Genomic DNA, 24,012 nt, shown 5'->3' on the forward strand with positions numbered 1-24,012 from the left:
AAGAAGTTATAATCTCCCTGTACTGTCCCTCCATCAGGCCTATAATTGAGTACAATGTCCATTTTATTATGTAGATTTCCAAGCACCTACAGTAATTGGAGAGACCACAAAGGTTCCTCACAAGGAAAATTCAAGGTCTTCAGCATTTGTCTATGGATATTTATGTGGAAATCACTGTCACTTTATTCTGTTTCACACAGATTACAGAGAGGCGATCTCTGCCTTGTATATAAGGCAATCCCAGACCCAGCTTTATTGGAAATGCTGCATATTCACAAGTCAAATGGCACACGGGTTACTCACTGTAAAGAACTTAACCCTTGCTATGGAATAGACTTCCCATATATGTCAAGCTAAGGGGACTAAGGTCGGGTGGCACGATGTCAGGGTAATCCTATGGGCTAGGTTTGTAAAGGCTCCAGGGCAATTAGCCAAGTACACACCTATGAACCAGGTATGTGACATGAAGAGAACCTGCTGGAAAGAAAGATTTGCCTCCCAGAGGTTACCACACCTTTGGAACAGACTCCCACTTCATGTCAAACAAAGCACCTCATTGGCACTCTTCAAACACAATCTGGATGATTGGATACATAACCGTAAATTTACCCCAGGGATTCCACCTGCGTCCCTCTTTGGCAGGGGCAACAGGTACTGATCGTGGAAATAAGGGTAGAACTTGGCTAGACTTGTAAAGGCTTAAGGGCCATTAGACTAGTACTTCCTAAGATCCTATGACAAATCCAGAAATAATCATAACAGACAATCAAGAATGCATTTTAAAATATTAATACTATTAACTTGTAAAAAAATGACAGAAAAAGAGAATGTGAATTAACATGCATCTTCCTCTTCTTCTTCTTTCAGCTTCTCCCAGTTAGGGGTCGCCACAGCGGATCACCTGTCCACTCATGATTAGCAGTGAAGTTTTACGTTGTTGAGTTGCCAGCCCAACCTTCCACAGAAGGCACACACTCATGCCTAGGGCCAGTTGTGTCCAATCCACTTACAGCATGTCTTTGGGATGTGGGAGGAAACCGGAGCACCCGGAGGAAACCCACGCGACCACAGGGACGACATGCAGACTCCGCACAGAGAAGGCACCCCAGCCGAGGATCGAACTGGAGAACCTCTAGCTGTGAGGTGACAATGCTAACCGCTGCACTAACGCAGCCGCCCTCCTGAAGTAAAAGAAGTCTCTATCACGGGTGTGGTTAGAAAATTCAGTTTAGTATTCACAAAGTCTTGCTACCACCCACCCCTGGACTCATCTTTCAAAATATTTTCCTCTAAACAGTAATAAAAAGCACACAATAATTTTTAGCGATTCTCTCTACAAACATCAGGGTTATTATTTTTAGACAAGGAATCCTCTATGTAAACAAGTTTTGTATATGCTGTTAGATGATTGTAAACAGCTGCAGACATAATATAGCCTGTGAAAGCTTCAAATGGTCTCTACTGATTGCAGTTTTCTGAAATAAAAGAAGTCTCTATCTCCAAAGGTTGCAGTTTTTTATTAAATGTAATCCTCCACTTTGTCTCCCTAAATCGTCAGTTATAGAAATGATTAGAAGAAACAGCAAAATATTAACACAAAATCAGGACAGTTGAGAGATATATGAAATTCTAATGACCGGCATTATTGACTTACTATAAATCCCAGTAATTTACTAACAAATCAAGATTGCTTTAAAAGATAAACTAAAACGCAAATTGTAACTACGGACGTAAGAAACTTCTGACGCGCTGTTAACTACCACGTGAGCACCGATCACATTGCAAAACAGCAAGTCGGCGGGCTCTGGCGTAGTGGGTGACGTCCTCGGCTGGAGGTGGAGCTTTTAGATTCAGAAGTGTACACGTAAAGCTGTCCTAAAGCAGTATGAATTGTAGAGGGTATGTTTTTCAACGTTACACTGTTAAAGGTCTCATGGTAGTTTGATCTGATACACTTCATGCGAACTTCCCGTAGTTGTATTCTTCATTTTGTTTTATGTACTTTACGGCTGGTACACGGTATGCTGCAGTGACGAAACCGTCTCACAGCAACAGGTTCGCCGTTGCCAGATATGAATGGGGGTAGAGGCTGTTGCTGCCCTTTCAAAACCCCCTTCACAAAAGAGTCCGCCGCTGTTTGTGTATGTTTTATTAAAAGTAGCGGGGAGCGGTAACAACCCTCCCTCACCCACCGGAAGAGGCAACTATCGCTTGCCGTGTGCGTGTATGATGGCTGTTATTTTACTGTGTTATTTTGATATATTGTGGTGGTACTGCGGTAGAGTTGTCGCCTCACAGTAAGACTCTGTCTGGTTCGATTTTCAGCTAGAGCGTCTTCTGCGTGGAGACATGCGTGAATGGGCGTACCTTCGTTGAAGGTTGTGCGTCAGGGCTGGTAACTCGGCACGTAAAAACCAACTACCAATCATTAGCAGACCGGAATTCTGCTGTGGCGACCCCTAACCGGGAAAGCCAAAAGACACAAAGAATAGTAGCTTGGCTTTGTATTATAACACTAGCCCACCGGCTTTTTTGTGCAAAAATGGCCGTGGCTAAAGTGATTGGCATGACAAGGGGGTTTGACGTGTCATGTTAATCATGGATGATTGGCAAGTTGTGCAGATTTGCAAGTGTACTGTGAGGTTGTACTGTGCCATTTTCATAAAGTGTTCATTCTAGCCGGCTTATTCTTGTTTTTCCTCCTTTTTAAATAAAAATGTTTTGTCCTTTTTTAAAGAAGTGAAAGGATAATCACACTTCTTAGCCAGGGCCAAACTCAGTATTATACACAGCAAAATGCGGTACTACCAAGCTGACCAGTGTTATGGTAGCTGCTTAATGTGCAGTGTACTTTCATAAACAAGAGAAGTAAGTCCTGGTTAATGTTGTTGTCTTTCAGCTTTTCCCGGTTAGGGGTTGCCACAGCGGAACTCCGGCCCGCTATTGATTAGCAGTAGTTTTTCACGAACGCCGAGGTGCCAGCTCGACGTTCAACCTTCAACGAAGGCATGCCCATTTACGCATGTCTTTCGAACGCCCACCCAACAGCGGGGAGAACATGCAGACTCCACACAGAATTCACTCCCCGCACTCCAGCTGAGAATCGAACAGGAGAACCTCTTGCTGTGAGGCAACAACGCTACTGCTACTCCACCGCGGAAGTCACGTGGTGGTTAATGTATTTATTAAATATATTTATTTATAAACTTACTGCTTGAATAACCACCTAAATTGAACTGGATATGGTAACTGAATGTTAACCTGAGAACTCTCGGAAGAAAAAGTCTAGCAGTACAGAGCTGAAACGTACAGGTTGACGTATAGTGGTAAAGTAAAAACGAAATAAAATAACCATGGATGTCTTGCTGCACGTGTGTGACCTTATAACGTAATCAGGCAGCAACCTCCATTTTTATTTTCTGATGTTCTCTTAACCTGAGGTTTCAAGACTGAACTGAATTGCGTTTCTAATTCTAGCATGCATTTTTGGGAGCCTTGCTGTTCTTGACCTTATTTCCCCAAAATCAGTTTCTAATGTATAGTTTTGTATAATGGTTGCTTTTGCAGAGGGGGGAAGCCCCCCTGTATACATTTCTTCTTTACATGAATACTTTTACTGTTTCCATGAGCATGCCGCGTTACAGAAGTAGTCAATGTGCTGTTTTGTAAGAACTGCAGTTGCTTATATCTATGCTGTTTTCTTCTAAGAACTACAGTTGGTTATGTCCATTCCTTAGGTGCTGCATTCAGGTCACTAGTCAGAAGCTTGCACGAACAATTTGAAGTTCTGTCTAATGTTTTGAATAGTCATATTGCCGATGAAGGTCTTCTTATGTTTATTCCCACCTCCAGAAACAAAGGTCATGCGCAGGGTGTTGGGCGGTGCTTGCTACTGCGCATCTGGTGGGGTAGTGTTCTAATACAAAACCATTAGCTTTTATATTGTTTATTTCTTTTAGTTTCATCACGAACAATGTTTTCATAGTTACAGTGGATGTATAATAATACCCGTTCCTCACTTTAGGTGTTAAATTTACCCTCTCCGCAGTTGACATATTTCACATTCAGTGTCCGGAACCTTTTTTCGTGATATCCATAGCAAATAGTACTGAGTCATATTAATTCATCAAAATAACTTGTTGTAAACAATCTTAACCTGTTAGCACAAGAAATGTGAACAAAGCCTAAAGTAATGGGTGAGCAAATCTCCAACATAGGGACAGATTTCCAATATTATCCTTATTAACGTAGCAAATTGCTGGGATAACAGAATTTGTGCCATTCTGATTTGGCAGAAAATAGTATGGTTATAAGTATGAAGTAGCAAATTGTAATCCTTGTGTGCTCTTTTATATTCTGGAAGGTAATGTTCTCCATTCTAGAAATGGAAGGTTGAGAGCTATGAATGGGGGTCCTTTTAGTCCGTGGGTGCATGTCCCTTGCATTTTGTGCTGGATGGGGTGTTGTTGGTGATATTGGTGAACACTGAACAGCATGCAAGTGTAATCCAAAATAGCAAGCAATGTGGTTACACAAGGTCCAGTATTGTCTGTTGTCACCTGAAACTGTTATGACCACTAATATGATAAAAGTGAAAACTTTTCTTTTCCCTCCGAGAGCATCTTCTGGTTGTCCCTGATTTTTGCTGAAATATTTGCTCTGTGACTCATAATAATATATGTGAAAGAGATTGGTGCCCATGATTATTTTTGGATATGTCCCTGATTCTGGTGATAAGAAAGAAGCTGAAAGCTATTATCACTCAGAGATCTGACTGTTTTGTGTCCCTGAATTTTACCTCATTAAGTTTTGCGTGTCCCTTTTAAAATATTTTTTTTAATTTTTGTTTTCTTTTCTGCTAAATCACGGAATATTATAGTTGGCTACTTTGGAAAAAAGATGTGTTGATGCTAAACTTGTTCTGTTGACTTTCTTATGTGATAAAAATAGTTCCTAATTTGGGCCCTTTTTCACCCATTGTTTTTGGCGTTGTCACTGATTCCTCCCATTATTTTTAGGTTTCTTTGTTTCTCGAGCAAAAAAGTTGTGAGCTATCGAGATAATATGCTGCAGGTGCTAGATGTTATGCATCTACTGTAACATTGTGAGAGCTACGCAGAAACACACATGCCATTATTGCTGGTGTTTGCTGCTGTGTATCCTACTATTACTGTTGTCAACAATCACCAGTTTCCAAGTGTCGCTGTGGGCTGGGTGTTTATTCATAGAATTTCTAGACAACTGAGCATACCTCTCAACTGCTGTGATGTTAGCCCTTAAATTTAGCTTTGCTCCTCCTAAACTTTTATGTTTCTCATAATTTCAGGCCTGTTTGTGAGTACATACCTTGTTACATATATAAATTGAACCTATAGAAAGACTTCCTGTCTTTTGATTATATAGGATCTAGTATACAAAGTCCTTAAGTTGTGAAAAGCAAGATAGTGCACATCTTTCTGTTCCTCTGCTATAATTTCTAATGCTTGAAGGTTTAGAGGTGTACAGTGGAGTTATCAGTTTCTTTTTACCAGCACCCACCCTTGGGCTGTTGTCACTTTCCCTGTAATCAAGCTTGGGCTGAATTGATTGGGGCCCATCCAATCATCTAGGTCCTATTTCATGGATGATAGTAGATCACGGCCCTTAATTTGTAGGGTTAGACTGTCCCAGATGTGTGCAAGGTGCTATGTTTTATTTATCTGATGGTGAGGAGTTAGGTTTCCAGTGCTGCTATTTATGGGACTATTTGGCTTGCCTGTTATGGTAGCTCAGGGTCTTTAAGCCTACGATTATCTTTATTAGGAATCTGGGAGTTTTCTAATTGCTTGACAGGTTTAGTGAGGCACATCCAGAGAAGCATTTGTATTGAAAAATTGGGTCATTCAATGCTGAATGTAAGTGAACAATGATCTCTGTGTATGCAGATGATATTCCCTTAGCAATTAACTGCTCTGTTTTTGTGGTTAATGTTGTCGCATGGTGATTGAAAAGGGAAGGCTTTATCAACCCATGATCCAAAATTAACGTTTTCTGTTTATGTATTTATTGATTGCCATTTAACCAGGAGAGCCCAATTTTCAGTGGAAGCTCTGGGAGAAGTGCTTCTTGAAGAAAATATTAAAATTGCACATTTGAAATGGGTACAGTAAGAAAAAAATTACAGCGGCACATTGGCGTCAGCACATTTAAAGGCAAAATGTATATATTTCTAAGATATCAAATTTTTAGGTTAGTAATGTAGAGAGTTAAGGTGTGGACTTTCATTAGACACAGAGAGATGTGAACATGTAGTGTATGAAAGGATATGACACATGGAAGTGATATAGAAAAAAAGCTAGGAGGAAATAGTGAAGACAGAGAAATATACTTAGATGTGCAAGGTGAAGTAAGAAAAAGGAAAGTATTGCAAAGTGGAAGTGGTGGGATAGTGTATGTAGGGAGCAGGCTGAAACTAGTAATGTGGGAGAGAGAGAGAAATTAGTCAGGGTGAGGGCATGAACACAACCAGGAGGATGTTAGGTGTTTTTTAGGTTAAGTCTTTGTGTCAAGTTGTCTAGTTTTATATCACTGGGATGCAGCTCCATTTTCTTCTAGCATATAAAGAGTAAAGTGAGTCTCTAACATGAATAGCATTTGGAGGTAGATAGTAGGCTTTTGTCACTAGACCCCAGGGGTCTTAGTGGAGAGTAGTCTTTGAGGATGGAAAAGAGGTCATGTTTCCATTTTACAGCCAGTAGTCTTTGAAAGATAAATGAAATGAGGAAAGGACCGACAGGATTACAGGAAGAGAGGGAATACAGTTCTTGTAATAGGAGTTGGAGGGATACAGTGTCAAATGTTTTTGACATGTTCAGAAAATGGGAGGATGCAAGGTTGCTGTTGTTTCATTTTGAATTGTTGCTTTTAGTGAAGATGACTAGGACAGTAGTTGCACAGTGGTGCGGGTGAAAACTGTGTTGTGTGGAAGAAAGGAGATTGTTAATAGTGTGGTTGTTTAGGAGTTGTGAATGTATAAACTTCTTTAGTATTTTTGTTAGTGAAGGTAAGATTGCCATTGGTTGGTAGTGGAAGTCATTGGTTAGTAGTTGAAGTCTGTATTCTGTGTGTATGTTTTATGGAGAAATGTTTTAGTAGAAGTTGGTACTGGCTGCAGGGAGGCATAAGTGAGGTTTAGAGTGCGGGAGGGAAGTTGGCAGTCTACTGCTCAGCAGATAGAGAACAGATTGAGTGAAATGGATTTTGAATTGGGTGGGTATAGAGTCATCGTTGTTGGTGTTGGTTTGCCCTGGGTATAGGAGACTTTTTAGGGTTGACCAGAATTGTTTGGGATTTTGTTGGTTCTTATTTTGGAGATTTTGAAAGTAATTGTATTTGTGAAGGCTGCTAGCCTAGCCAGATAGAATTTTGCAGATAATGCGGTCATTTGTAAATATGAATGTAAACTACATGCTTGTTGTCTTAAATATAAAGATATACTGTTACATGTGGAACTGGAAATAAATGTGACAACAGTGCACTCTACTGACCAAAGTAAAGCATGTGGTGATACTTTGATGTAGACAGTGGTGCCGAGGGGTCTAGATTAAGAAATTCTTTCAGTTGTTTTAACCAAGAGTTAAATTGCTAGATTTAAACATATACATGCATTTTTATTGCTGAACATCTGCAAGATAACAAAAGATGTTAAGAATGTAAATGCAGTTCTGTTAGCCTGGTGCAGTGCTGTTAGCCTGGGAACCCAGGGAAGTATGAAGGATGATGTAATGTGTAGCCTGGGACCCCCCAGGAAAATGTGAAGAATGATGTAATCTGAATCAAAACTGCAATTTCAGTTTAAACTGCGATAACCAGAGATTATTAAGCATTTCTATCTTGACCATCCAACTCAGCACTGTCTTGTTCATATGCAAGTTATCTTAGACTTGTGTTTTCTTTTAGAAATAGTTAGGAACTGGAAAGATTAGACTGTTTGTCTGTGATGTCAGAACTGTACTACTGAATTATTTTAAGTATTTCTCTGTGATCTCTGAACTCTTGACCAGCATTGTGTAGTAAGAAGTATTGTCTTGTGTTTTTATTATTTATTGTTAAATATTTTAAAACCTTTCAACTGTGGCTGTTTTGTGTAGAGATAAGTTAAGCTCTAGAGTACATTGCATATTTATAGCGATTACTGTACCAAGTCATGCTAATAAGCCTTGACTGTTTAGATATACTGCCAATTGGATAATAATATTGCACAGTAATAATTGGACACTCTTTTAAGGGCCTTTGAGTAGCTGATAAATATTAGCTGGCTGGTGGTAGGTGGTACAACCATATAGTCTGGGTAATAGGGGCACAGCTGGAGAACCTGTGCCAGCCTTTCCCAGCAGTGTCTGTGTGGTTGTATAAACTCTTATCTCAAAGTGTGTGTGTCAGCTACTTGGGCAGGGACACAAAGCACTGGTTGGACAGAGAGGGTGCTGGAGGTTTTAGCTTGCCCAACTAGGCTGAGAACTGGACCCTATAGCTGTGCCAGTGGGGAGTCTTATTGGGGACCTGGAGAGCAAGGGAGTGACCAGTCCCGGACTGCCTGTGATCTCTGTGTGCTCTTAAGGGAAATTGTACTTTACTGTGTGTATTTGTTATCCTTTCCTTCATATGAGACACCCTCTCTGGTGTTAGTGGTGAGGATTGAGGCTCCTTGATTGCTGGGCCAGGGCATAGGCGTCACAGTATTTATCAGATTTATTTTTTTGCTGAATGTAATTTATAATTTTGTTTTTGATCCATATTTTGCAGGTCTTGTCTCTGTTTTGCATGAGTTTTAAGGTGCCTTTTGTGAGCCAGGAGACAGGGTTGTTTCTTACTCTTTTATTCCTGATAGGAGCTAATTAATTTTGGATGGTGATGGAAAGGTGATTGAAATGGCTAGTGATTGTTTCTAATTGCAATTTTTTGAGAGATTTCCAGTTGTATTGGTGGAGATAATCTATAAATATTTCTTTGCTGAAGGAGATGAGTGTACATTCTTGTTTAATGACTGTGTTTAGGGTTGTGATTTGTCTGTCTGACAGCAAAAGTGGGAAGGTGGTTGATTTTTGCAGTAGGATATTGTCTATTCTGTAACCTGAGGGAAGAGGCTGCCTACCAAATGTTTTGATATTTTACTCTTTTGCAATTAAGTTGAGCCTGTTGTCGGTACACCAGTTATTTAAATTTTTTAAGTTCTTGCTGGTTGTGGGTGTCTAAGAAGAAAGTACAGTTGTGTAAAATCTTACCGTAAAGGTAGATGGCCTTGCCTTCACCGCTACAGTATTTCCTTACAAGCGGGATTCCCTGCCGTTAAGCCCACCGTCCAGCCAGTTTACCAGTGTCTACCATTGCTTTAAGGTACGCTAAACGTCAGCTGCACACTCCTTGCGTAGGGTAGACATAAAGGTGATGTTCAGGCGTACCATCCTCAGAACTGATTGCCCCAGCAGGAACAGCAGTCCAAGGAAAACCTGCACATCCAGGAAGGAATTAAAAACAGGGGGATGGAGGGAGGGGTGTGAATACTGCAGCGGTGAAGGCAAGGACATCTACCGTTATGGTATAGTTTTACACAACTGTACTATGTCCTAACATTCACCACTGCAGTATTCCTTACGAGTAGGAGAGTGCCAAAGCGCGAGAAGAAACTTGGGAGGAGGAAGCAGCAGAAGCCATGAAGACTGGCAGCAGCAAAACCAGCTCTACTTATTTATTTATTTATTGGCAGTTGGTTTGCCAGGATAGTCCATTGGGCCAAGATAAACCCATCTTCAATGGAGTCCTGGGGAGAAGAGCTCCAAAAACAAACAGGATTACAGTAAGGTTTTAGGTTACAATCATTACAAATACTACAGACTAGTGAAAAACAGTTCAATATAAATACTGAGAAGCCATTACATCTTAAGGAACCTTGCACTTAAGAGGTGCATTCTAATATATTCATTGTAAATAGCTTAGTACATGCCAGAGCAGGATGTATGAGTTAGGACAGTAAGTGAAATGGATGTTGCTAGTATAAAGAGGAGAGTAGATTATGTGGGGTGGGAGCAGGAGCATTCCCACTGGGATATTGCATATGAGTGAAGAGATTTTTTGAATGAAAAGGGTTTGAGGTGGTACGGATGGATGGTGGAAGGGAGTTCCAGAGACGTGCAAGACCATAGGATAGGAGATTTTTACCTGGGGGATGAGTTGGTTTATACAGTTCTATAGGTTTTGGTTGTTAGATCTTAGTAGTCTATCAGGGAGGTGCATTTTAAAGGCAGAGGAAAGGGAGGGGTTGAAAATGAGCTTGTGTGCAAGAATAAGTTGAATGTAGGTGAGATGATTGGATAGTTCTAGCCATTTTAGTTTGTGGAGAGCTATACAATGGTGGGTGGAGGACTTATGGCTGGTAGTGAACTTGGCAATTTTGTCATAGCAAGCTCTAGCTCTGGAGATAGCACCTAACCGGTAATGTTTGGTAAAGGTATGCACAGAAGTCCAGGTAGCAGCTTCAAGAATAGAATTAATGTCTAAGCCTTTGACAAAAACACCAGAAGAAGCCACAGCTCTAGTTTTATCCAAATAAAATCTTAGCTGTCTATGCACATCTAAGGTATGCAGAATCCTTTCACTGTCAGGTTGCGGGGGGGGGGGATAGGAAAATTAATGGACTGATTAAGTGACAACTCATTAACAACCTTGGACATGAATGAAGGATTAGTATGCAAGGACACCCTATCCTCATGAAATAAAAAAGGTGGACAAGCCATAAGGGCTTGCAACTCGGACACCCATCTGGCAGAAGTAAGAGCTAACAAAAGAACTGTCTTCCAAGAACAATGTTGCAAGGAAGCTGAAACAGCAGGCTCAAAAGGAGCCTGAGTCAGTTTTTTCAGAACAAAATTAAGATCCCAGGGAGGAACGAGGAACAGGTTTCCTGGAAGGTCTAATATTAATGACACCTTTAAGAAATTGCTTGGCCTCAAATCTAGAAGCTAACTGAGGGCAGGTGGGGATGGATGAGGGACCCCTTGTCTTGTGTGAGGAGATCCACCCTGTGAGGTAACTTGTGATGACTGCCCTTGGGTAGATGCAGAGGAAGAGGGAGCCAGTGCTGCCATGGCCAAAAAGGGAGTCACCAATGTTTTGGGAGCATCCTGTTGAATCTTGAACAGGACTCACAGAATAAAAGGAAGGGAGGGAATGCATAAAGAAACATCCCATTCCAAGAAAATGAGAGGGTGCCCACCTTCCATACCAGAGGACCTGGGACTCTGGCACAAAGAGGAAGCTGTCTGTTCAGTGGGGAGTCAAAGAGATCGCACTGGTGAACAATGTCCAGAATCACATCCCTGTGATGCATCCATTTGTGGGATTGAGTGAAGGACCTGCTCAAGTTGTCTGCCACAACGTTCTGATCTGAAGTAATGTAAACTACCACAAGAGTCACTTGATATTGGATAGCCAGATCCCATATCAAAAGTGCCAGCCGGTAAGATCTCGAACCCCCCTGTTTGTTGATATCTTTAGAAGGAGGGTGAGATTGCCTACGAACAAAGGCTGGCTTAGAAGGGTAGTACTGCTGAAATGTAGGTACAGATGAAACAAATATGTGCTTAAGCTCTTGTAAAGCCTTCCCCTTGTCCTGAAGAGACTTAAATAAACCAGCAGCCGCTTCACCAAACGAGTATTATCCAGAGCAGCATCCATCAATTTAGCTTTAATATAATCGGGCAAAGGTTGAAGCTGAAGCCATGGATATCTCCTCAGAAAAGAACCAGAAGTAGCAAACCCTAGAAGAGGCATGCGCTGCATCATAACTGCATTTGATAGAATGACGAGCTACCTGAGAGGAAGTCCCAAGCAAGGAAAGAGCATATGATTTACTCTCGAGTCTGGAAGATCAGAAAGAATCTGACAAACCTGAGAAAGATGTGCCAAGACATACCTAGAGATATGGGTCTGATTAATTAATAGACCTAAAAGCTAGGGTAGCCAAAGCATAAACCTTCTTACCCAGCCTATCCATGGTTCTACTGTCCTTGTCAGAAGGCAGTAACTTGGATGAAGGAAGCAATCGAGACTGCTTATCAGAGGCTACAGACACCACAGAAGGATCAGCAGCAGGACATTTAAACAAAAAGTAACAATCCTCAGGCACCCTATAAAACCTATCCGACTTCTTGGGAGCTGGGGGCAGAGAATCTGGCACCTTAGAGGCATTGGAAAAAACATCAATAAAGCAGACAAGACAGGAGGAATCGCCGCAGGTTGAGGGGATTCCATCTGTAGTAACTCATAGTACCTCTTATGGATATCTGAAACCTGGGCACAATCCCACTTAAAATTACATCATCCTAGAAGTAGTGTCCCCAAAGGAAATTTCCTCAGAAGGATTATGTAGAGTATGAGAATCCTCCTCCTCAGACCCGTAGTCTAAAAGAGAGGGAATCTGGGTAGAATAAGCAAGGGAGTCATCAGAATCCACCTCAGAAGAATGCAGTTCCTTGGCCTTTTAGGAGAAGAAGAGGACCAGGAACTGAAGCCCCTTGAGGAGGCCTCAACAGTAAAGCATTAAATAACCCCCGAGTAAAGGCCTGCCACTCCTTTGTGGATCCCTAGGAGCAGAAGAAAGATTAGTTTTCTGTTTCCTTTTTTAAGGAGACATCCATTCTAGAAACTTGAGAAGGCCCAGACTCGGGATGGCATTCCACAACTGCAGTAGGAAGCTCTTCTCTAAAGAGAAACTGCGGCACCCCTCTAGACCTCTCGGAAACCATCAACCATGGTTCCCTCTGAATGCCTGAAATGAATGCCTGTAAAGCCTTGTCAGACATGCTGCCAGCCAGATCCTCACCGGCCTCCAACCCAGATGCAGTAGAAGAATCTGACAAAAAAAAAAAGGCAAGCCTCTGGGTTCATAATAACCTCAGGAGAAACTCCTGGCAGAGGCTGGACAGCAGAAGATTCTAGTCTTACATTATGCACCTTCTAGTTCCGTTCATAGTATCTGCAGCAAGAAACTTAAGACGCTGGTTCTCGAGATACAAGGAAACTGAAGAAAGCCTACTATACAAATGCCTGACAAATTGAATAAGATGTATCGTCGTGAGCAGCACCTGGGCAAAAAAGACACTTATCATGGCGGTCTTTATGGGGAATCAGTCTCCTGCACTGGCATTTACCCTTTCTGGATGATGTTAACCCCAAACAGCACAAAACAAACTGAAAAAGTAACCAAAAACCCAACTGGGTACTTATCTGCAACTGTGAGGACTCCAAACAGGTGTAAGCACAGGAATGCCACAAACAGAAAAAATGTAAAAAAAAAAAAACAACTGTAACAGACCAACGGTTAAAACAGCATTTGGTCTGGTGGCAAAGAAGTTCTGAGGATGGTACACCTAAACTTCGCCTTTATGCCCTACCCTACCCTATGCAAGGAGTGTGCAGGTGACGTTCAGCGTACCTTTAAAGCAACAGTAGACTTTGGTAAACTGGACGGTGGGCTTCATGGCAGGGAATCCTATTTGTAAGGAATATTGCGAAGGTGAATGTAAGGACATCCTGACAGTAGCTCTCAGTTTGCAGTCGTATGTAAACTTGATGTTGGCTTCTAGTCTGGGGATAAGAAAAGTAAATGCTGGAAAAGAGAAGTCCCAAGACTGAGCCTGGGGGACACCACTGGTGTCTGGGGATAAAAAAAGTAAATGCTGGAAAAGAGAAGTAAATGCTGGAAAAGAGAAGTCCCAAGACTGAGCCCGGGGGACACCACTGGTTGTCATCATAGCTCATCATTTCTTATGAGGCACTTGTAACCTGCACTGTGTGGATTTTCTCTTTGAGTCAGTTTGCCATATCTTATACCAAAGGGATCTACTTTTAAAGTGGTAAGCTTACTTATAGTACTAGCAGTAGGGTATGTTGTCCTTACCTTGGCTAGGGCCAGATACTCTGTGCACAGTAGGGTATGTTGTCCTCACCTTGGCTAGGGCCAGATACTCTCTGTGCACAGTAGGGTATGTTGTCCTCACCTTGGCTAGGGCCAGATACTCTCTGTGAACAGTAGGGTATGTTGTCCTCACCTTGGCTAGGGCCAGATACTCTGTGCACAGTAGGGTATGTTGTCCTCACCTTGGCTAGGGCCAGATACTCTCTGTGCACAGTAGGGTATGTTGTCCTCACCTTGGCTAGGGCCAGATACTCTCTGTGCACAGTAGGGTATGTTGTCCTCACCTTGGCTAGGGTCAGATACTCTCTGTGCACAGTAGGGTATGTTGTCCTCACCTTGGCTAGGGCCAGATACTCTCTGTGCACAGTAGGGTATGTTGTCCTCACCTTGGCTAGGGCCAGATACTCTCTGTGCACAGTAGGGTATGTTGTCCTCACCTTGGCTAGGGCCAGATACTCTATGTGCACAGTAGGGTATGTTGTCCTCACCTTGGCTAGGGCCAGATACTCTCTGTGCACAGTAGGGTATGTTGTCCTCACCTTGGCTAGGGCCAGATACTCTATGTGCACAGTAGGGTATGTTGTCCTCACCTTGGCTAGGGCCAGATACTCTATGTGCACATCTTTGCCACTGTTGATAACAGTGGCATTTTTGATGTTGTTTGTAAAGTCAGCAAAGGGTCAATAAAGGGCAGTTATAGTATATTTCATAGTCTTGCAGATGAGAATTGTAAGGCTGATGGGTTGGTGGCATGGCCTCCCTTGTGGAGTGGCATCACCACTGCGATGTGCCAAACATTGGTGGCAAAATCTATAACTAAAGTGAGGTGAAACAGTTTAAGGAGGTGTTGTGAAGTAACAAGTCTCTTTCCTCATACCACTTAACCAGAGTGGAGAATTTGCAGTATAATTCTTAATTTTGCCAACACACACAAAAGGAGAGAGTCTAGTAGCTTTTTAGATTCACTAAAGCCTTTCAGCTTCTTTGGTCACGATTTCTGGACAAAGCCAACGTAATGTGGGATGGGAGGTGAAACAAAGGCCCAGAATCAGACAAAGTTACTCTAATTCACTTAAAATTTATTGATCAACATGGTTTGCTTCCGTATGCATTATCTGAACAATAACTAGGGAAATCCTAATATTTTGATATTATTTATTGACATTTGCTTACCGGGAAAGTCCGACTGGGTAGAAGCCCATTTTCATCGGAAGCAAAGGGAGAAAAGCTGTAAACTGTTACAAAATATTTTAAGAAAAATAATTGTACAATTTTCAAAAATAAAACAAAACATCTGCAGGTTAAATAATTATAACAAAACATTGCCACATATTTTGTATAGATTCTTAACCTGTCTTTTAATATTTAGAGAAATTTTAGACAGTTTGTAAAGAAATTAAAGGTTGGTTAGTATAAAAGAAATAGGAATTGCAATATGAAGTGAGGGGGAAAACAGGCTTATGGTATATTTAGAGAGAAGGAAGGTATAAAGAATGAAAGATACTTGCTTCCATTTAGGGATCTAGTTTATCCTGGCTTTGAACAAGAACAGAGCCATGTTTTAGCTAGGAAGTCTTTCAGAGTGGTTTTGAAAAAAGGGGAGGGAGGGTGACAGTGCCCAGCAATTTGCTAGGTCTGTAGACAGACAGGAGTGCTTGATCACTGGATCACAATGATTGATTGGGAACATAGCTGTGTAAAATGTTTTTAGTACTGGACAGGCAGAATGGATGCTGGATAATTTTATAGGTGGTAAGAAGTTGTGTATGTTAGTTGATGTGGCAGTTGTAACCAATTTAGGCTTGTCACTGCTGTTCTGAAAAGGGTATGTGCTGCAAATTTAACAACTTTGTTATAGTATTGCTCAAGTTTTAATTTTTGTGAAGCCTGGAGGTTATGGGATCACCCACTAGAAGAGTGGGGAGGAGATAAGTAGTGGAGGGTGTAGTGTTAGTTACACAGGTGAGAGAGTTTTTGACTGTACTCCTCAGTGATTTAAGTTCAAATTTTTATGAGATACAAGACAAAATGTGAGGCAAAGTCAGCACCTTAGCAGTGGCAATCACAAGGGATTTGTGATCTAGACAGAATTTCTAGCCCAGACATGTAACACTGTTTGATCAGTGATCACACAAAAGTGATCTGTGCAAATTATCTTTAAACTCATAACTGCACATGTGCAGTTTATTACAAAAGGTTTAGTTGGATTATGTTCAAGCTTGTAGGATGATTTCACAAAGGTTTGGTATATCCCATTTGTCACCCCAACTTCTCAAATATCATTCAGGTGAGTTGGGTCATACTGCAAATTGGCTTGTAACTTTAAAACAGAGTATGTTTAGCTTAAATGTAATGTAGGGCACAGTGCATTCTGACTGTCACAAGTATTGCACGTAGAATCTAGAAATGCGATGAATTGCTGCTCTGTACAGTAATACTTTTATACAATTCCAGACTTTGGAACTCCGGAAGCACACAGAGTTGTTTTCACAATTTCAGTGGTTGTGTTTTCAAATGATCACAACGTAAACAAAACTGTCAAATGATCAAAGGGACCAAATGATGGGACTTTCAAGATGGCTGCACACTGATCAACAGTTTAACTTCAGCTCTGCCTGTGTGAAAACAGAAACACAGAAGACAATGCCAGAGAACTTATATTTCTGGGTAAATTTCAGTAACTGGTTAGTAAGTGTACTGCACGGATTCCAGAAAAAAGAAATGCAAAGGCCTGAAAGAAATCAGATTAAAAAGGTGAGGAAAAAACACTGACTGGGAAAAGTACTGCAGCTGTTCAGCAAAAAAGCAGTGCAAACTCCAGATAATGACTTCCAGTAACCTAGAAGAAAATATAACAATTGCACAGAGACCTGATTTAAAATTAATTGAAACACTGATGGAGTGTATCAACTGAAATAACAAAAGGCTGGAAAATGGAAGAAACTTTAAACCGATTCAGATGAGGCAATAAAACTGCAAAAATTAGAGGTGAAAATGAAGAAAAGGCTGGCTGAATACAAGACTGCTCAAGAAGAGATGTTTCAAAAAATAATAGAATTAGAGGACAGTGCACATAGGGAAAACAGAGATTTTCTGCTGTCCCAGAGAAGCTAGATGGTATTCATTTTATGAAAGCACAAATAAGCATCTGGACTGGTATTCCACAGCAGTTAATTGAAAGTGCACATTGTGTGTATGTAACAACCTTGGCCATGAGAAGGCAACCTAGACCTTTAATAGCAAAGATGCAGCCCTACCAATAGAAGGAGTTGATTCTGACAAAACTGTGACTGAAGCACAAAATACTAAAAGTGGGATGTAAGTGTTTGTGGAGAATGATTACTTATTGCACACCTGGCAGAAGAGGAGAGTACATTTATTCCAGTAATCTGGGAATGTTGAGAAGCGGACATGAGATTCAAACTGCTGTATCCAGCTGTCTTCAGAATATTATTTCCTGGAGTCACAAAATCATTTTTTGATGCAGTACATGCTAAGGAGAAAATACAAAAGTTTGTCCAACAAAAAGTGAGCTGTGAAACAGGGCAGTACATGCTAAGGAGAAAATACAAAAGTTTGTCCAGCAAAGAGTGAGCTGTGAAACAGGAGATTATGCTTTTTGTTGTGGTTATAGAGACCGCAGAGACAGATCATGCCAGTGAAACCTTTCCGTGTGTTTCAACAAAAATGCTGGAGAGAAGGAAAAAAGCACGAGATGCCGAGAAGAATCAAGAGTATGTCGGACATGAAGAGACAGGATTTGGGAGATGGAGAGGAGCAGGAATAAAACCAGTAACTGCAACAATTAACAAAGGTGGGATTACAAAGCAATAATTATATTTGTGAAACATAAAAGAACAAGAAAATCTGGAAAGTAACCAAAAAGATGAGGTGTAGACTGAACAGATTCAAACTACCAGCAAATGTCTACTAAAAACACAGCCGAGTGTTAGTTTTAGCGCTTTTGTTCTTTTACTATATTAACAACAACTTCAGAAAATCTGGAAATATTGGACTTTTTCACTTTGTTAAACTTGTAGGGGACTTTAATGACAAAGTATGGCATATGGTTTAATTTTCGGAAAAATATTTAGAGAGTAACTGTTAAGTAAAACAAATTTTTTTTCTTACATTAATATTTGTAGCATGCAAAGAAAATCATATACTATAAAAAGTAAACTTTTCTCATTTATTTTTAAGTGTAACGGGGATACAGTGGATATAAAAGTGTACACACCCCTGTTAAAATGCCAGGTTTTTGTGATAAAAAAAATGAGACCACAATAAATCATTTTAAAACTTTTCCCACCTTTTAATGTGGCCTCTAACCTGTACAATTTAATTGAAAAACAAATCTGTTAGGGGAAAAATATAAAAAATAAAAAAGTACAATAAGCTGGTTGCATAAGTGTGCATACCTTTAAACTAATACTTTGTTGAAGCACCTTTTGATTTAATTACAGCATTCAGTCTTCCTGGGTAGGAGTCTTATTAGCATGGCACATATTTTCTTGGCAATATTTGCCCACTCTTCCTTGCAAAACTGCTCCAAATCTGTCAGATTGCGAGGGCATCTCTTGTGCACAGCCCTATTCAGGTCACCCCACAGATTTTCTGTTGGATTTAGGTCTGGGCTCTGGCTGGACTGTTCCAAAACTTTAATTTTCTTCTGGTGAAACCATTCTTTTGTTGATTTGGATGTATGCATGAGGTCATTGTTGTGTTGAAATGTGAAATTACTCTTCATCTTCAGCTTTCTAGCAGACTCCTGAAGGTTTTGGGCCAAAAGTGACTGGTATTTGGAACTCTTAATAAATTCCCTCCACCTTGACTAAAGCCCCAGTTCCAGCTGAAGAAAAGCAAACCCAAAGCATGATACTGCCACCACCATGCTTCACAGTGGCAGTGGTGTTTATTTGGTGATGTGAAGTGTTGTTTTTGCACCAAACGTACCTTTTAGAATTGTGGCCAAAAAGTTCAACCTTGGTCTCACCCGACCATAACACATTTTTCCACGTGCTTTTGGAAGACTTGATGTATTGTTTTGCAAATTTTAGCCAGGCCTGTATGTTTTTCTGTGTAAGAAAAGGCAACCCTACCCCATAGCCCAGTAATATGGGGAATACGGGAGATTGTTGTCACATGCAGTACACAACCAGTACTTGCCAGAAATTCTTGCAGCTCCGTCAGTGTCACTCTAGGTCTCTTGGCAGCCTCCCTGACCAGTTTTCATCTTATCTTTTCATCAGTTTTGGAGGGACGTCCAGTTGTTTGCAATGTCACTGCTGTCCCATATTTTCCCCACGTTTTGATGACTGCCTTCACTGCGTTCCATCTGTGGAAATATTTTCGTACCCCTGACTCCCTGGTCTCCTGACTGACACTTTTCAGCAATGGGATCCCTCTCTGCAAACCATGTCTTCTGCTGTAACAGGCAACTGAGTAAACATCAGCAAAATCCTACTAGGACAGCTGAACTTTATTTGGGGTTAATTAAAGTCTCACTAATTGATGGCAGGTGTGTACCCAAGAAGACTGAATGTTGTAATTAAATCAAAAGGTGCTTCAACAAAGTATTACTTTAAGGGTGTGCACACTTACGCAACCAGCTTATTGTACATTTTTTTTATATTTTTCCCCCTAACAGATTTGTTTGTTTTTCAATTGAATTGTACAGGTTATAGGTGACATTAATGGTGGGAAATGTTTTGAAATTATTTATTGTGGTCTTATTTTTTATATCACAAAAACCTGACATTTTAACAGGGGTGTGTACACTTTTTTATATCCACTGCACTAATGTAATTTTTTTCTCTCCCCTTCTCTTTCTCTTTGAAGTTAGAAATCTGGCCAAAAAAGCACGACAAAAAAAAAATTGATGCATTTTTTTTTTCTCATTCTTGCATAGGGGAATGACTAGATTAAGGTCCTTAACTTGATCTAGTAACAAGTTTTAAGATAAAGCAAGTAAATGAAAAAGAACATTTAAATATTATAAAGTTTTTTTTTCTACCAAATAAATGTATGCTTTTAATAGCAACTTTGTATCTGGTCCTGTTATCTCCATGGAGACAATATGATGAAGAGAATGGCTATGATATAATGTTTTCTGAAACAATTCAGGTGTTTTGCTATCTGGGAGAGCTATAAAGATAAAAAGGTAAAAAAAAAACAGTTTTGAATGCTTTCAATAGTTTTGTAAGATGTGGCATAGGCTCAAATGGATATGACGCGAAACAACTCTAAAAAAGATCAAACTGCCAAACAGTGTGTGCATCTAACACAAACGTTGAAACAAGACATTTAACAAAAAAGCTCTCTCACATAAAAGGTGGGAATCGGTTTTAGCACGATGATGCTTTCTGTAATGTTTTTAAATGTCAGTTGTCTCACAGGTAAATATATAAAAGAAAGAATAGTGAACTATATTAAAAAATGTAGAGTGCAAATAGCTATGGTACAGGAAGCACACCTGGAAAGAACTGAACATGTAAATTTAATCAAAAACGTTTTCAGGATGGTTATAAAGAGGAATACTTGGGACAAAGGAAAAGAGGAGTCCTTATATTAATTGCAAGAGCAGATACAGTAGTGATAGAAGAGGATTAAAAAACATAATGGTAGATTTGTAGTTCTAAGGGGCAACTGGCAAGAGAGGAAGATTGCACTGGCATGTATTTATATTCCACCTGAAACTGTTGTAATTGAGCTTAAGAAAATTCTGGGAAAAATAATCAGCTTTCACAAGGAATATTTGATTTGCTGCAGTGGAGATGTCTGGGGGCCCCCAGAAGGGAAAATATAACAAAGGAGGGCAGATTTTCGAAAAAATTTGTGAAACCATGTGGCATAGAAGATCTGAATTCAGTACTAGGTGTTCGGAGTGAAATTTACATATTATTCAGCAAGATACATAAATTGGGCTGGGCTAGACAGAATTAAAATTTCACAAGAACGTGCATATAATTGAAAGTCTTGATACGGACCCAATAACTATTTCGGATCATGTGCCAATAATAACTAAAAGCAGGGTAATTAAATGAGACACTGGTGGTTTCCCACTCATCTGTTGAAACGAGAGGAATGTAAGGAATGGGTAGTGGAAATCATTCGGGAACTGTTAGAGAAGATGGAAACTTCTGAAAATATAGCTATGGGATTAAATTAGAATGGAATTTAAAAACAGACTGGAAATGAAAGAGAGAGGTGGGTAAGAAGTGACAAGAATTATTTAGATGGGCTGACATGTTAAAGTATTGCAGAGTGGGATGATTCTGGAAAAGAGGCGGAACTGCAGAATGCTAGACAGAAAATAAGGGATTTTTCAATAATATGCATGCGTTTAGAAAGATTGCTGTTAAGTAACTGTTTATTGATAGTAGTTTTTTGATAGTAATTCTAGAGCACAAAAACCTTTAGCACAGCTCAGACAGCAGAAAGTAGAAAGGTCTGTTACCAAGCTTAAGGAGTCTATAACAAGGAAAATAACAAGATCCTGTAGAGGTACGAAAAATATTTTGACAATTCTATGAAAGTCTATATAAAGCTGAGAAATATGGAAATCAAGAAAAGATACAAATGGAAATGTTTATGCAAGAATTAAACATGTCAAAGTTAGAGGTATATGAGGCTTCATTACTAACAGGATAGGAGGAGATGAGATAAAAGTGGTTATGTATAACCAATCTACTGCAAAGTTCCCAGGAGCAAATGGTATTCCTGTGAAAGTTTGGAAGCTATGAAGGAAAAAACGGACACTAGTTTTGTTTAATGGTATTTTAAGAGGAGGAGAAGTACCAACATTGTAGAAGAATGGAGTGGTGGCTATAATGCCAAAAGAGGGTAAAGACCCATCAGGTCCAGCTTCATACAAGCCCATATCTGTACTAAACTGTAATAATGAACTGTTTGTTTATAATAACTAAAAGAATGGCAAAAGTGATAGCTATGGATCAGTCTGGATTTGTGGAGGGTCGACAAACATTTTACAACATTAACAGAAAATTGATGATCTAGAGGGAAGCAGAATGTAATAGAATGCCATTAGTGGTGGTGGGTCTTGATGCAGAGAAAGCACTTGACATAGTAAGCTGGGACTTTATGAAGCATTTGCATTCCCTGATAAAATTATAAGGTTGATTTGGAAGATATACGCAGGATCAGAGGCAAAAATTAAAGTGGGTGGGTTCCTCTCTGATAATTTCTGCTTATGAAAGGTTGGACACTAAAGAGGGAGAAAAGGACCTGTACGGATTGGCTAGACAGAGGGACTGAGCTGGGAAAGATGTGCAGCAAGTAAATGTGATAAAGGACAGTGAGGGAAACATGCTCACAAGTGAGGAGAGTGTGCTGAGCAGATGGAAAGAATACTTTAAGGGGCTGATGAATGAAGAGAATGGGAGAGAGAGAAAGTTGGATGATGTGGGGATATTGAATCAGGAAGTGAAACAGATTAGCAAGGAGGAAGTCCGGACAGCTATGAAGAGGATGAAGAATGGAAAGGCTGTTGGTCCAGATGGCATACCAGTGGAAGCATGGAGGTACTTAGGAGAAATAGCAGTGGAGTTCTTAACCAGATTGTTTACCGAAATCTTGGAAAGTCAGAGGATGCCTGAGGAGTGGAGAAGTGTTTTGGTACCTATTTTTAAGAATAAGGGTGATGTGCAAAGTTGTAGTAACTACAGAGGGATAAAACTGATCAGTCACAGCTTGAAGTTATGGGAAAGAGTAGTGGAAGCTAGGTTAAGAAGGGAGGTGATGATTAGTGATCAGCAGTATGGTTTCATGCCAGGAAAGAGCACTACAGATGCGATGTTTGCTCCTGAGAGTGTTGATGGAGAAGTACAGAGAAGGTCAGAAGGAGTTGCATTGTGTCTTTGTGGATTTAGAGAAAGCATATGACAGGGTGCTTGGAGAGGAGTTGTGGTATTGTATGAGGAAGTCGGGAGTGTCAGAGAAGTATGTAAGAGTGGTACAGGATATGTACGAGGGTAGTGTGACAGCGGTGAGGTCTGCAGTGAGAGTGACAGATCCATTTAAGGTGGAGGTGGGATTACATCAAGGATCAGCTCTGAGCCCTTTCTTATTTGCAGTGGTGATGGACAGGTTGACAGACGAGATCAGACAGGAGGCCCCATGGACTATGTTTGCAGATGACATTGTGATCTGTAGTGAGAGTAGGGGCCAGGTTGAGGAGACCCTGGAGAGGTGGCGATATGTGCTAGAGAGGAGAGGAATGAAGGTCAGTAGGTCTAACACAGAATATGTGTGTGAATGAGAGGGAGGATAGAGGAATGGTGAGGATGTAGGGAGTAGAGTTGGCAAAGGTGGATGAGTTTAAGTACTTGGGATCAACAGTTCAGAGTAATGGTGAGTGTGGAAGAGAGGTGAAGAAGAGAGTACAGGCAGGTTGGAATGGGTGGAGAAGAGTGTCAGGAGTGATTTGTGACAGACAGATACCAGTAAGAGTGAAAGGGAAGGTCTACAAGAGGGTAGTGAGACCAGCTAAGTTGTATGGGTTGGAGACAGTGACATTTATGCACATTACATTTCTCTAATAAATTACTCGTTAAATCTGTAATTTTCTGGAGCTTTTCTCCTCAGGAGGGTGGGATTATGGCATAATGGTTAAGATGTTTACCTTGCAGACACAAGGTACATGGTTTAATTCTCACATGGGTTAATTGGCTAGGCTTAAAATGGCCCACAAGGGCAATTAGTCTAGTACTAATCTATGAACCTAGGACTGCATTGAAAATGGGCTCCTCATGGCCCAATGGACTATGGCAAACAAACTATAAATAAATAAATAAGTAATAACTTATTTATTTATTACATTTGGTAACCAGGATAGTCCGACTGGGCTGGGAGCCTGTTTTCAGCAGAGACCCAGGGAGAAAAGCTCCAAAAAATAGTACAAATATATTCCTTAGAGTATAAAACAGCAGTAATTCAGTTAACAGTACTGATGTGAACTAAGCCAACACAGGAATGGAGAATGGAGATTCTGCCCATAGGGATGATTGCAATTGGGGATATAGACAATAGGCAAGAGGGGG

General features: G+C 40.5%; 1 protein-coding gene across 1 annotated transcript in view; it reads left to right on the forward strand.

Moving 5' to 3' along the window:
* Positions 1-1,777: 1,777 nt before the first annotated feature.
* The window catches only part of LOC122790457 (DNA repair protein SWI5 homolog), a 1,611,811-nt gene continuing 1,589,576 nt past the window's right edge, over positions 1,778-24,012 (forward strand). The window contains exon 1 of the mRNA XM_044058002.1: positions 1,778-1,899. Coding sequence (XP_043913937.1) covers positions 1,886-1,899 — 14 coding nt within the window. The 5' untranslated portion in view covers positions 1,778-1,885. The remainder of the gene's footprint in view (positions 1,900-24,012) is intronic.

This window comes from Protopterus annectens, chromosome 16.part0 (genome assembly GCF_019279795.1).
Source record: "Protopterus annectens isolate FY-2018-M chromosome 16.part0, PAN1.0, whole genome shotgun sequence".
NCBI classification, from domain to species: domain Eukaryota; kingdom Metazoa; phylum Chordata; order Ceratodontiformes; family Protopteridae; genus Protopterus; species Protopterus annectens.